We start from the raw sequence: 15,988 nt of genomic DNA on the forward strand, positions 1-15,988 counted from the left end.
TAGAATAAATTCAAATTCATTATAGTTTGGTGGTACTTTCTTAAATTTAAATTATGAAACATATGGGTTTGCCTACTTTGAATTAACTTAGATATCCCTTTTAAAATATAAAGCATATGTTTGTTACTGAGAAAACACTTTTAGCTCCCCAAAGACATGGTTAATCTTACCCCAAAAACATACCAATTAACAGTCTCAGTTTTACAATTCCTTCCTTCATTTCCAAACTCTCTTATGAGTAATAATCAAAGTATACATATTTGCCCTATAACTTCTGAGTCTTACAATCATATGCTAGAAAATAAGATGAGGGGCAAAAGATTACTTGGAACCTTACCTGGCAAAAAGCATGAGGTGATCATTTGACCTCTTAAGACTGATCTACAAAAGCCTAACATTCATATTCAAAAAATCAGTTAAAACAATCAAATAAAAAATAAAAAAAACCCAGCGACTAATGCAAATAACATACTGAACATCTGTGGTTACTGGGTTACATTCCCATGTTCTTTCATACCTATTTCCACCAGTTAAGACCTATGCTTGCTAAGTTAGCTGGGTTTGTTCCCAAACTAGTTTATGCTAACAACATTAGCCATTGAAATCATGTAGTTAAATGAGATTTTACATAAATGCATAAAATAACCGAAAAAGAAGCTGCTGTTTCCATGAAAAATCAGCTGAATGCTTTAGAAAAACTTGATAAAGACAAGTCACTAACACAACTTTGTCAAATTAGATATGAATGAAATATATCCATAAGATATAAATAAGTGTCCAGAAGTATCTATTAAAATTGCTTAGGAAATACATTTTAATTCATGCACCAATGTAAGAAACTAAATGTGGAAACTGTAGAAGATGGCTTAAGGTTTTTGAAAAATAGATGACCCACAACCCCAAACAGGTAACGTTTTTCAAAGCAAATGCTAGGGCTCTATACAAACAAATTAAATCTGTGTGTGCATGTGTATGTATCTTTTATTAAAGTTGACCAACTATTAGTTCTAATCACGTAAGAAGAGGTTACTTTTTAGCCAGGAAAAAAAAATAGGCTGGCTGTTTGCCATGTAGATAAAACTACTTTTCACTGAGTTTTCACACTTTTCATGGAGTTACCAGGCTATCATGGGACATCGATAAAGTAATTTTATCCAGCAATTGATGGATGGCTGTACGTACTCGCTGGAAGACAGCAAATGATCATTTTCCTTCCTTGGCATTTTACTATGTCATTCTGATCTAGTCCAGTTAAGCTTGTTTAATGTGTGCCATTGGAATCAATGAGATTTTTACAGAATGTTTTGTGTTAAGAATTCCAAGAGTGATACTCTTTTCATATATTGGGAACAAAATAGCTTGAATTTATCATGGACTGGAATGACTATTACTTAGAAGGGTATTCTTTAATATAAATTTAACTTAATTAGTATGTTCTATGAGCTAAGTTATCCATGACTACAAAAGAAGAGTCAGCCAAACTGCATGTTCTGATAATATATGTTCAGAATCCAATCGTAAACAAATACACACCAGTCAAGTTGACTTAAAAACATATTTATGTGAACAGGTGATTTCTTGGCTTATTTGTACTAAATGTGGCATATTTGCATTAAATGGCAGTATATTTGCATTAAATATGCCAGTTAGTACAAATATATTTATATTAAAATGAGTGATTATATGTATTATGCTTTATATATAAAATATAGAATGATGCAGTGGTTCTTAAGGTATAGTCTTGGAATCCCAGAGATCTCCAATATCTTTTCAGAGGGTCTACGAGGTCAAAACTGTCTTTATAAGAATATTCAGAAGTTATTTGTCTTTTTCACACTTTTTCTCCCATTAGTATAAAGGTGAGTTTTCCAGAGGCTACATTTTATCTGATATTGCAAAAAATTGAATGCAGAAGCTGATGCAAGAAAACACTTACCTTCTATTAAGCCAGAGGGTAAAGAGTCCAAAAGCATAAAACAATGCCACTTATTTCACTAAATTGTTTGGCTTGGAAAACAGTTATTTTACTTAAAAACTTTAGTGTTAGCATGTAATGAATGTACTGCTTTTATTTAAAGTGGCTTAAACATATTTTAATTTCTAAAACAGTAAATTTTGATAGATATAACCCACATAAACAAATTTAGAGAACTGCTATCTTAGAGTGATTATTTAACAGGAAAAAATGACTAACCTGAACTAGAACAAAGTAACGTTTTTTCCATCTTTTCCAAACCTTCTGTCCAAGGGCATACAGATATCTGGAAAGAAAAACAAAAGCCAAAGAATACTTAAGATGAATAATGTTGTGCTTCCATGTAATCATATTTCTTCCATAGGTATTTATTTTTGAGACCAGCCTGCTAAAGGCAAAGTTTAGCTCATTTGGAAAGTGAGACAACCTGCAGCTTCTGTGATACAAAATGAATTAGCTTATTCTGGGTTCTCGAAAGGGAATTGATTTATGTGACTTATCAATTTGTCAGTCCTTACCACAAATTGAGCAAAGTAGGAGTTAGAAAGGATAATCAAAGAACCAGTAAGAATTTTATTCTTACATGCAATTCTTAGGAGAGACAAAGGCTATTAATTGAGGACATGGTTATCAATGCTTCAGTTTTCATATGACTGGAGCTGAGTAGTGCGCCCTGAGGAGCAGCCAGCTGCAGAGCCAAGAATCCAGGGTGAAGGGTCACTGTCCAGCTGGGTGACCCCAAAATGTGCCTGCACCAATCTCAGTCTCCATGTCCTCACCTATCAAACGAAAGGATGGATTTGCTGATTTCTAAGGTCTCTGCTAGCTCCATCATTATGGGATTTACATGACTTATGAAAGCATCTCACTGCAAATGTTTTAACTACAAAATTCTGATAGTAACGAAGATGCCATTGGGTAGTTTTACATAGTTTCAACCATGGCTTTTCTTCAACTTTGCATTGACCTTAGTAAGCTGAATTGAAATGATTAGCCAATCATTTGAGAATATTATTCTTACTGAATATACAAATGATATACTGAAATATCAGGGAGGAAAAAGAAGAAATTAAAAATTAGTGTGACCATGTTGTGGAGAGCTATTCCAAAATTATGCCACAAAATTATAAACACACTCCCTACAAAAGTGGAAAATATTGCTAGAAGTTTAAAATATGACAGAGGCCTAATTTTAAGACTAAAGAAAGATTTTTCAATATTTTATCATAATCCTTTATTCTGAAATGAAGGATTAACAGTGCAGAGGCTGTTCAAACTAAATTTATATACAATTCTGAGTGATTTTTAAAAGGAGCATTATGATTATTTATTTAGGGGCTTAAGATTTTTAGACTTTCACAACTTTTAAAACTAAAATCTTAGGCTGAATCTTTAATTTCTGTCTTATTAAAATAATCCTATTTTGCAAAACATAACAAACATACTGTTTGCCCCCCTCCCCCCTTTAGAAACAGTGACATAGGGAGTTGGCTAAGGTGTGGGGAATTAATGCGCACTCATTCACTACTAGTGGGAGTGTAACATCTTGGGAGATGATCTTTTTGTAGGATAACATGTCAATACATCGAAATAGTCATACTCTTTCATTCCTGAATGTATTAAGGTAATAAGGAGGAGCACATAAAGGTGTATGCCGTAGGGATACATAGAACAGTGTTGTTTATATTATTGGAAACTGATAACAAATGTCCAACAGCAGTAAAATTATTCAATACGTGCTGGCATATCCACAGAGAAATACCATGCTGCCAATGAAATTATGTTTTTGATAAAATTAATAACATAGAAAGTATCACATTGTGTAATATTACATGAGAAGAGTAGGATTCAAAACTACACACATAGTTAATGATTTGGAACTTGTAAAAGAATATGTAAAAATAATTCCAAAATATTACTAATAGTATCTTTGAGTGGTAGAGTTATGGCAGATTTAAGTTTCCTTCTTTATTCCCTGAAAATTCACAGAATTTTTCAGAATCCAGGGGGGAGGAAAAAACATGGAGTTACTAAAAGTCAAAATAAAAACAAAGTTCTTGCATTGTAAAACATCACCCAAATGGTCCAAACCAATTATATATTTTCTTTCAGCACATCAGCTAACTGAAGTTTTTGGTGAACTTCTATTCAGCATTTATGACACCATTAATTCATTCCATCATCTGTGCTTTTGGATGGAATGTGAATTCATTTAATGACTGGCTGAGACATTACTGCTCTTATTCTTACCTGTTCATTGTTTCTTCTCAAGGACCCCTTAAAACCCTTTGCTCCACCTTTGCTCTAGCTTCTAATTTCTTCTCTGTGGTTCTAGTGACAGGTATTTAGTTGCTCTCTTTCTGTCTTTCTCTGCAATTTCCTGTTTTGAAATGCACATATCCAAGCTCTTATTTCAGGGTTAACAGCAATGACCTCAGGAGCTAGATACTGTGGACATGACAGGTGCCTTTTATGAAAGTGAACTAGCAAGATATGCACCAAATAGCTGGCTCAGAGCCACAGAGAGCATCTGGAATGACCTTTGCCTGGAACCACAGCCTGCTTCTCAGCTCTTTCCAAGTGTCTCACTTTGCAGACTGCTGGGCAACTGGGTCATATACAAGTGAAAGTAAATAGTGATACACAAACCATCAACACCACAAGCTACACAGTGTCAGTCTTGCTGACAGTGAAGGTCCTACATAAAGAATAATAATCAGCTGCAACATCATCAAAATGACAGATTAACAAAATTGGATTAAAATATATGGTTTCTTTGAAGACAGAAAGCAGGGGGACAGATGGATACATACATGTTGTATTAAGGGGTTAGTAGAAGATGTTATAAGGAACAGAATAAAAGAGAATTTGTGATTGGAACCAAGGTAAGCATTTAAATGATGATTTCTGGGATTAGGTATCAAGTATCCCTATCTAGCTGCTTTTTCACTGGTATGAAAGCAGTTTCTTAGCATAAGAAACACATTGAAAAATGAGTGAAGAGCCAGATGCAGTGGCTCATGCCTGTAGTCCCAGAACTGTGGGAAGTCAAGGCAGGAGGATTGCTTGAGGACAGGAGTTCAAAATCAGCTTAGGCAACATAGCCAGACTCTGTCTCTACAAAAATAAAAATAAAAATTAGCTGGATGCAGTGGTACACACTTGTCTTTGCTACTTGGGAGGAGGCTGAGGCGGCATAATCCCTTAAGCTCAGGTTTTGGAGGCTGCACTGAGCTATGACCATGCCACTGCACTCCGGCCTGGGTGACAGAGCAAGATCCTATCTCTTAGAGTAAATACATGAAGGAGGAATGAAGATAAAAATGTTCATCAATATTATTTAAGAATAAACACTCAAAAACAATCTAAAAATCAAATATTAAAAATAATAATTTTGCCATTAAAAGTGAGGCCAGATAAAGAATTACTAATGATACGGGAAAATTCTTATAATGTTAGGTTTTAAAAAAGCAGTCATACAAATTCATATTATATGCACAGAGAAATATCCGGAAAAATGCAACAAAATGTTAATCTTATAGTTAATATCTGGCAAGTGAAATTAAAGATGAATTTCATATTATTCTTTATGCCTTTCTGTAATTCCACAATGTCTACATTGGCCATGTCTTCCTTTTATTGTTTGAGTAAAGTTTATTAGTATAGTTTACATAAAGTAAAATTACCTGTTTCAGGTATCTAATTTGATAAGTATTGACACAGTCATGTAACCACCACCACAATCAACTTATAGAACATTTCCACCTCCCCAAAAGTTCTCTTATGCCCTTTATGATCAATCCCCTCCTTACATCCCTAGCTCTGGCAACCCCTCATTTGATTTCTGATTTTATAATTTTTCTTTTTCCAGAACAACATATAATTGGAATTATTCAGTATGTAGCCTTTCTGTCTGACTTCTTTCATTGAGTAGAATGCTTTGGTGATTCATCCATATTGCTGTACGTAGTTAATATCAGAAGCCCACTCCTTTCATTGCTAAGCAATATATTCCATTGTAGGGATTTGCAAGAATGTGTTTATTCACTAGTTGGTGGACATTTGTTTTCACTTCTTTGGATATCATAAATAAAGCTATTATGAACAGTTGTGTACAAGTCTTTTTGTGTAGGCATGTCTTCATTTCTCCTGGGTAAATATCTAGGAGTGGGATTGTAGGGTCATATTGAAAGTACATGTTTAACTTTACAAGAAACTGCCAAATTGTTTTCCAAACTGGCTATACCATTTTGAGTTACCATCAGCAAATGTATAAAGGTACATCTTACTTTTGTAATCAGAGAAGGTTACCATTATTAAATATTAGGGGGATGTAGTCATTATGACTATAAATGTGTATTTCTGGTAAAACCAAGTTGAATATTTAGAGACCAAAGATAAAGTCCTTTATCTCATCATCTTGAGTACAGTGGAGACATCCTATAAGCTTTCATGCTTAAACGGGTTTTCTAGTTTCCAAGGTCGTTCTCAAGTTTTGGAATTTAGAGTAGTCTAAATTCCTTGTAGATGGGTAATCTTTTTACCTCAGAAGGGCTGGAATGTGGAGGGAATGAGGAAAATGGAGCGAAAATCTTTTTACTGTTTGGTAACTATCAGATAACCCATTTATTAGAAAACATCTACAAAACTAAAAAAGCATTTTCTCCTAACCCATCTTATGCTTGGCATTGCTGTTGAATTACTATTCTTTGTTGTTGTTGTTTCTTAATGTTCAGTGTTGTTATGATTTTTTTTACGGTATCTAAGGCCAAAAAGATTTCTATTTCAGAAAAATATATGAAAGTTACATTTAACCTGATATTATGCTCTACTAGGCAATAGATTTTGTTCATTACATTTACAGGTTCCAGTATCTTTAATTACAGAAACATGAGTTACTCTATATAGAAAGACTGTATATATATCTATAGTCAATTTTTAAAGACTTTGCATATAAAAATCAAGTTGACCTCAAATAGTTAGAAAATATAACTTGATCTTTAATGATTAGGAAGGATCCCATAGCATCTGAGAGTCACTGTTATAAAAATAAATTATAATAACTACATAATGCTGTAAAAGGAAAACACACAGCTGATAAAATTAAATGTAACCATTTATTTGACATATAATGGAAATGGCATTAATTTAACAGATCTTCAATAGCTATTAACTTGTCTTAAAAAATTTGTTTTTTATGTTATTATCATTTGCATTCTGGACAATTGGCATTTTACTGCTTTATAAAGTATGAGTCTACCAAATAAACATATAGAAAAATATTATCTAAGAAATGCGTGTGTCAGGCTGAAGAGAGAGTACCTCGGCTAGGTGTACTAGAGATTTGCTAGCGGGTCTATGCTGCAGCTGTATTCTCCCTCAATATTTTGTAACCTGCTAAGTCATTACTAGCTTCCTCATGATTGTATGATTAACTCAAAGAAGTTTTTCTTTAAGGGTATGTAAATGAGACCTGCCAAATACCAGTCAAACTGGGAACACACATTTAACTGGGTTTTATGTGACAATTTATGATGTTATCCAATAAAATAAGTATCTATCACACAGCATGAGAGAAGCATTTTCTAATGAGTACTGTGAATTTTTTTCACCTGATTTTAAAGAGGAAAGCAGATTTTGTGTGTGTCTGAGGGCTTTTTAACATTAATTTCCACCAACCTACAGAATTTGGTTTTAAATATTTTGTTGTCATCTTTGTCAAATTCTTTTAGTTAAATCAGAAATGAATGGAAAAACAAGAGAACACAAATACCATCAGTTTTCATGGCCATGCTACATTCTCCAGTACTCTATTAGCAAATGGCCCTGGGTTGGGGGCGGGGGAGGGAATCCCCAATCAAAGTTAAATTTGATCCAAGAATTATTTGAATGGGGTTAAAAGAGGTATCCCATTGTACATGACATTTTCACAAGCACATATTTCCAAAGCTAATTTAAATATAACACTTTTTCTATTGAACTATTTCCAATGCATCACAATACTCAGGTAACTAGAGTGTTCGGGATTATTTTAAAATAACTGCCCAGATACTATTTAAAGTATTTGTTTTCATGAACACATCCAACTTAAAGCAAGGTATTAAGCAGTTGTTCCCTTTGAACAACAACAACAACAAAAATTGCCTGCTTAACTTTAAAATCTTTTCTTCTTGCATGGGATTAGGTAACAAAGAAATTAGCAGCACTGAAACAAAGCTCAGATTTAACACACAAGAGTAAAGCCTTGAAGCATTTAGTTCTATCAGTCAGCATAAACATAGCAATAATCATAAAGTATTAATCCCTCTTCTGGGTTATTTCAAACGGAGAGCACTATTTGCTCCAAAGAAACACACAACTGATTGCTAGGAAACAAAGCACAAAGACAACTAAATATATTCCAGTTTCATTCACCTATGACTTAAAAAAAATCCAGCTATCCTTAGGTCACATTGTATCATCAAATATCAGAGATATGAAGAAACTAAACTTTCAAATTTTTGATTATATATTTAATATATGATGTAGATGTGTAGAATATATTTTATGCTGTTTGGGAAAAAAGTCAAGAGAAAACATTTTTTTTAAATGGTATTTGCCTAATTGATTTTTTTTTTAAAGGAAATGGCCAGTCCTTAAGCCAAAATAGTTAATACCAACAAGGCAAATAGTATATTTTAAAAATCTTCTATATCTGTAGTTATATATAGTCATTAGCGTATCTCAATACCTACAACCTTTTTGGTGTAAACATGTCAACATGATTCTTAAAAGAGTCAACTATTAATAAGGTAGCTGGAAGATAACACCACAATTACTTCTAAAAGCTTTCATTTGCAAACAAAAAAATAGTCTTTATGAAATCCATCAGAATGTTCCGTGACAGCAGGAACAAAAACTTTTCTTTAGAAAGATTTCCTGATCATTAACATATGTATTTTAGTACCAATAAAATGGCTCTTGGCAATAGATTTATTGAGTAAAATGAAGTTTAGTAAAAATAAATTTCAAGCATTAACGCTGCAATGCTTATACGACAAAACTATTTTAAAATGCTTGTCTTTACATAGCACCCGGTTGAATGTGTGTGTTTTTTTTAAGTAGATTCATGTGTAATATTCTGATTTGTTTTCTTTTAAGCCAAAAACCTCAGAAGTAAGTTTAACCGTTAAGCCATTTTCCTTTAAATACTATATATTCTTGGCTAACATTTATAATCACAAAAGTCAATGACATTTTAAGAACTCATTTTCCGATTAAAAAATTGAGATTTAACTCATCTTCATATCACAATATGTTTGAACTATATCCCATATTATTCTAGTAATAGTAAAGACATAGCTAATATTCTCTATGCCAGATTTTATATAGAAAAGAGCAAAATGAAATAAAGAACTCGCTTACCCAAACACTTTAAAAGCACTTTATCAAACCTTTCTAACTTGAAGATTGTTCAAAGAATACTTCAACACACAAAAATTCTCCAAACACATTACTAAATATTGTAGTTTAGTTTCAATTAGAATGGTAGCACACAATTCTAATAGAAATGAGAATATGACAATTTATTTGCACTGAGTCCACGCTGTGAGAGTTCATGGTTTTACTTTATGATGAAAAATCATCACTAATGAATATTTGAAAAACATAATTGTATACAGAAGATGGGAATTATTTGGTGCCTGAAAAAAAGAACTATTAATTTTGGTGGATCACTTATGAGTCTAGCGCTTTATTCAAAGAAATGCAACAATCAATTTACATGTTGAATGATAAAGCCTTTTCTTCTACAAGCCTTCATTTTTCAAGGAACAATACAGAAAGAAAAAAAAAATCAATATATAGAGTAGTTTAGTCCTGGAAAGGGCTTTCATAAGAGAAACCTCAGTCAAGGTTGAAAGAGCAATTAATGCAGGCTCAAAAATCTGGGCCATTCGGATAGAGTTCGGTTAACATGTGGCAGAAGTAATCATCCACTTGTGAAAATGATTTTCGGTTCATTCTCAAACACCTTTCAGACACTCATGATCCCATTTAACTGACAACAATACAGGCTATCTGTGGGCACCATTGCATTTGAAGTGAAAACCAATAGGGACCAAATGCCCTCAGGCACTTTCAGTCATCCCTACAAGTTCTCTGCTGCTTGCATAAAAGGAATCTTCCTTTCACTACATTCCTTCTTTTATTTGACCCCACAAGATTAAGACTTTTTTTGGGGGGGGGTGAGTTGGGGGGGGCTTGTTTCCACTAAGGATGAAAAAAGAAATTGATTCCAGACAACACCGGGACCTGGGCATTAAGAAACTTAGAAGTAAATACTTTCTGGTTGGTTATTATAGGCTTGAATTATTATGGGAAACAGTAAAAGAGAGGTGGGGATGCATGGAAAGGATCCTCATCAAACAAAATTACATAACATTTGTGGAGAAATTATGACTAAAGAAAAACCAGTAACTCCTATTGTTGAGCAAGAACTTAAAATTTATGTGCTATATAAACAGGAGATTCCTAAAAGCAAATGCATAAAACATAGAGTTCTGCACTTATATTAGGTATCACATTTTACAGAATTGTCCCTCTTCCTTTTCCTGAGAAGTTCTACCTTCTGTTAGTTTCATCTCAGTTAAATCCAAGTTAAGCCTCAGCTCATATCAGCACTGTAACAGTTTAAAACAGTTTAAGACAGTATAAAACTATACTAAAAATTTGCTTGCTATAGCAAAATCTAGAAAATGAATGAAGGCAAACTGCCCAGATAAGACCATAAAACCCCATTCCACCCTCAGATAAGACATCAAGAACTGCTGATGCAGTTCTAGCTGATCATTCTTTTTTTTCTCTTTTTGCAAAATAATTCATTTTATTTTATTTATTTTTGAGACAGAGTCTCACTCTGTTGCCCAGGCTGGAGTACAGTGGTGTGATCTTGGCTCACTGCAAACTCCACTTCCCAGATTCAAGAGATTCTCGTGCTTCAGCCTCTTGAGTAGCTGGGATGACAGAGGCATGTCACCATACCCAGCTAATTTTTGTACTTTTGGTAGAGATGGGGTTTCACCATGTTGCTCAGGCTGGTCTGGAACTCCTGAGCTCAAGTGATCTGCCCACCTCAGCCTCCCAAAGTGCTGGGATTACAGGTGTGAGCCACTGCATCTGGCCCCTTTTTATTGAAAAAAATTTTACTGATATGTATTTTTACATATTTATGGGATACATGTGACATTTTGATACATGCATAAAATGTGTAATGGTAAAATCGGGATATTTGGGATCTCCATCACCTCAAACATTTATTTCTTTGTAGTGGGAACATTTCAAATCTTCTCTTCTAGCTATTTAAAAACATACAATAAATTATTATTAACTATAGTCACCCTATTGTGCTATTAAGCACTAGAACTTATTCCTTCTATGTGACTATATGTTTGAACATATTAACCAACCTCTCTTCAGCCCCATCCTCCCCATCCCCCACCCCCAACACCCTTCCCAGCCTCTGGTAATTATAATTCTAACTTCTATCTCTACAGATCAACTTTTTAAGCTTTTACATGTGAGAACATGTGCCATCTGTCTTTCTATGCCTGGCTTATTTCACTTTATATAATAACCTCCAGTTTCACCCATGTGGCTGCAAACGACAGGATTTCATTCTTTTTTATAGCTACATAGTATTCCATTGTGTACATGTAACACATTTTCTTGATCCATTCATTTGTCGATAAACAGGTTGATTTCATATGTTGGCTACTGAGAACAATGCTACGATAAACATGGAGGTACAGGTATCCCTTTGATTCACTGATTTCTGTTTTTTTTTTTTTAATAAACAGACATTAGTGGGATTGTTAGATCACATGATAGTTCTATTTTTAGTTTTCTGAGAAACTTCCAAGCTGTTTTCCATAATGGCTGTACTAGTTTACATTCCCACCAACAGTATATAAGAGTTCCCATTCTCCATATCTTCTCCAGCATTTTACAATTGATCATTATTAAAGGATATATCTTAATATAGATGTCAATGCACTGTCACCTAGAAATAAAACAACTAGAAAAATAATTAAGTAATTCTATAGAATGTAGTTTTCAATAAATATAAGCCAAACAACCCAACTAAATCAAACTGTGCAGATAAATATTTTATTAAAAGACAGTTTTTCCTGATATTTTTCTTTGCTAACTGGTCATTGGCATTCTTTTATATCTCAATTAGCAGAAAAAAAGTACCTTGATAAATATTTTTAAGTGGTTCATGATCAGTGCTGATATTTATACGACTGTATAAATATGTTAGGTCTTTATTCCTTTTTATTTTTAAAAATCAACTAACAAATTGTATATATTTATGGTGTGCAACATGTTTTGAAATATGTGTACATTGTGAAATGGCTAAATGAAGTTAACTAATATATGCATTACCTCAATATATTCTACCACAGGAGGCATATTTCATAAAGAATGGTTTCATGTTTTTCCTCAATTTAAATACCCTTCAAAATTTTTGTCTACACATGCTTCACTGTTTGCTAGAAGTTAAAGAAAATTAGTAGGCTTTCCAAGCTGATTATAAAATGTCTCAGAAGTAAATAAATGGGAAAAATGTCCAAAGAATTTACTGAGTAGCCCCCTCTACCCCAACCAGGCAAACTTGCAGAGAGGTCTATTCCTCCATCCTCTAGGAAGAGGACTGGGACTGTGAAAATCTGAATGTCTCTGGGAGTAAGCCTATGGCACATTCCAAAGAAAAGGACATTTTGCATCTCTTGGCAAAAAGTCTCTGAGGCATCTAACAATTAAAAGGAAATGATTTACTTATGAAATCCTAGACATTTTTGTGAGATACTCTATTAAGCTTTCCTTTCCCTGAAAACGTAAATAGTTTAGCAAGAAACAAAAGGTTTAGCAAAGGCTTTTATGTGTCAAACCATATCATGTTGACTAATAAAAATACATTCTCTTTTAGGGCACATTATTCCCAAGATATAACAAAATGATCAAATGTTATTTAACATTACATGTAATACAGGCAATCCTGAATTAACACAAATATGTTAGGCCTTCATTTCCTTTTTTTGGAAACGTAGGTATAGGTCTCCCTTTTTCATATTCAGAATTTCAAGTGAAATATGTACATAAAATGCCCATTCTATAAACTACATACACTCTAAAAAAATAATTAAGATGACAGTTTGAGATACAGTGTTTTCCACAGTGTGTGTCTTCGAACATCTGGATACAAGGAGGTACTGTGAAGAAAAAGAATGGCAAATAAATGTGAGGAATACTCAGTTAAACAAAACTAAGCAAGTTCTGTATTTATTAAGGACTTCTAAGAGCCTGTAGCAGACATGTGCAAAGGTAGGGGAGAATAGTGTATGTGGTATCTCCAAAAGTGCAGAATATTTTCCATAGAATATCTGTAACAGTCATGTTCTCTAGCACATACTTTGAGAAATTAACTGGACTAGATTACTGTTAATGAGTCTTTAAGCAATAAAATTATATAACTGGGTTTTTACATTGTTTGGAATTAACTAATATCCTAGTCATAATTAAAATACCATCTTCACTTGTAACATATTTTTACTACGTATCTATAAAAATGTATGTTTGGGGCTGGGTGTGGTGGTTCACGCCTATAATCCCAGCATTTCGGAAGGCTGAGGTAGGTGGATTGTTGAGCCAAGGGGCTTGAGACCAGCCTGGGCAACATGGCAAAAACCCCATCTCTACAAGAAACATAAAAAAATTAGCCATGCATCTGTGGACCCAGCTGCTCAGGAGGCTAAGGTGGCGGGAATCACCTGAGCCTAGGAGGTCCAGGCTATGGTGAGCCATGATAGTGCCACTGGACCACAGCATGGACAACACAGTGAGACCCTGTCTCAAAAAAAAAAAAAATCTTTAAAAAGTTTTCTTTAAAATTTTGATCATAATCTCCATGGACTATGCTTGGTTCCTGAAAGGCCTCTTCTTCTAGTATGTTGCTCTCTGGTCTTGGCTAATGAGGACATTTTAGCAGAGCTCTGAAATTTAGTAAACAAACTATGTCTGTCTTTAGAGTAACATCTTCATGTAACTTATTTACAAAGGTACCTAAATTCCTCCTAACACTCAGCATGTTTCACACATTTCCCTTCCCAATAGCCTCTTCGACGAAAACTATGTCACTTGAACTTCAACTTTACACTTTGTGACCAATCTTGTCGGTAGTCAAGGAGGCTTGTGGAGTTCTGATTCAAGGCTGGAGGAACTGAGCAGTAAGATGCGCTTGCTGTTAATCCAGCTCTGATATCATCCTTTGGCTTCAGTGTCTCAGTCCCTGCCCTGCTCCCTTGTGTTTAAATACAGTCATACATCGCTGAATGATGGAGGCCTTCTGAAAAATGCATCACGAGGCAATTTTGTCTTTGTGAGAAGGTAACAGAGTAGACTTACATAAACCCAGATGGTACAGCCTACTACATACCTAGCACATACTTTGAGAAATTAACTGGACCATACGGTTAATTGAGTTATTAACTGGTTATTATATTATGGTTAATTGAAAAATTAACTGGGCTATATGGTACAGCCCATTTCTCCTAGGCTATAAACCTGTGCAGCTTCTGACTGTAGGAATTGTAACACAATGGCAAGCATTTGTGTTTCTAAGCATATCTAAACATAGGCTACAGTAAAAAAGGTTATAATCTTATGGGATCACTGTCATATATGCCATCAGTCATTGACAAAATATCATTATGAGCTGTGTGCCACCAGTTGTTTTGATAAGCTGCCCAATACCCCAGGCTGAGGATACAGCTTTGCTCTTGTTCTTGCTAAACTTTCTCTGATACTTTGTGCTTGAATTCTTGACATGTTAGTTGGTCAGAGACATTTCTGCAGTTGCTCACATGGATAAACACTGTGTTGATATCCTTTGATACACTTATTTATTTATTTATTTATTTGAGGCAGAGTCTCACTCTGTTGCCCAGGCTGTAGTGCTATGGCATAATCTTGGCTCACTGCAACCTCCACCTCCCGGGTTCAAGTGATTCTCATGCCTCAGCCTCCTGAGTAGCTGGGATTACAGCCATGCACCACCATGCCCAGCTAATTTTTCGTATTTTTAGTAGAGATGGGGTTTAACCATGTTGGCCAGGCTGGTCTTCAACTCCTGGCCTCAGGTGATCTGCCCACCTCAGTCTCCCAAAGTGCTGGGAATACAGGCATGAGCCATCCCACCTGGTCTTCTTTGATATTTTTATTGTCTTCCTTTGACGCGAAGAACTCCTCTGTACAAATACTCTCTGGGTTCTCACTACTCTTCCAATTGTTCACATGTAGTCTGTTTCATCCCATTTGTCCCACACATTGTACAATTTCATCCATTTCTAACACTTATTTTTAAATTGATTTAGTTCTTGAGTCTCATATTTCCCATTTACTACCGTCTTCTTAGCTCAACTATCATTTTCTCAGAGCAGAACTTTCTGCATTGCTAATTAGGTCATATTCCTTTATTGTACCAACTAGGTGACATGTAGACATTTCTTCCACAAAGTCATGGCAAGCAGATTGTTTGACTAATGTTTACTCCCCACACAAGACTGCAAACTCCATGAGAGCAAGGGCCGTATCAGCTGTGACTCACCACACTATCCTCATTGCCCAGCACTGTTCCTTCATATGGCAGACACTCCATAAACATTTTTGGAATGACTGAATGGTCTTTTCCTAGTTTGTCATTAGGAACAATTGTAATAAAACTATAATAAAGGAAGTAAATATTGTGCAAAAATTATACAACATATATCAAAAAATTTAAAAAGTCTTGGATAGCCTTTGGATTTTTGATAAAGGTAGTATATTTAGATCAAGAGTATTCACAGAATTTTAGCAGCAGAATATTACCCTGAATTTGAACTTAATGTGAATGATGAAAACACTAAGGAAGCGTGGAGCAGCTGCTGTGAAAACAGGCTTGGAGGTTCAGGAATCTAGTGCACCTTAAGCCCCTTT

General features: G+C 34.5%; 1 protein-coding gene across 9 annotated transcripts in view; it reads right to left on the reverse strand.

Moving 5' to 3' along the window:
- CADPS2 (calcium dependent secretion activator 2) overlaps positions 1–15,988 on the reverse strand; it is a 568,074-nt gene that overhangs the window by 191,783 nt on the left and 360,303 nt on the right. For all 9 annotated transcript variants that reach the window (XM_019031559.4, XM_019031557.4, XM_055347443.2 and 6 more), the window contains exon 9: positions 2,195–2,261. In XM_019031559.4, the coding sequence (XP_018887104.3) occupies positions 2,195–2,261 (67 nt within the window). The remainder of the gene's footprint in view (positions 1–2,194; positions 2,262–15,988) is intronic.

This window comes from Gorilla gorilla, chromosome 6 (assembly GCF_029281585.2).
Source record: "Gorilla gorilla gorilla isolate KB3781 chromosome 6, NHGRI_mGorGor1-v2.1_pri, whole genome shotgun sequence".
NCBI lineage: Eukaryota > Metazoa > Chordata > Mammalia > Primates > Hominidae > Gorilla > Gorilla gorilla.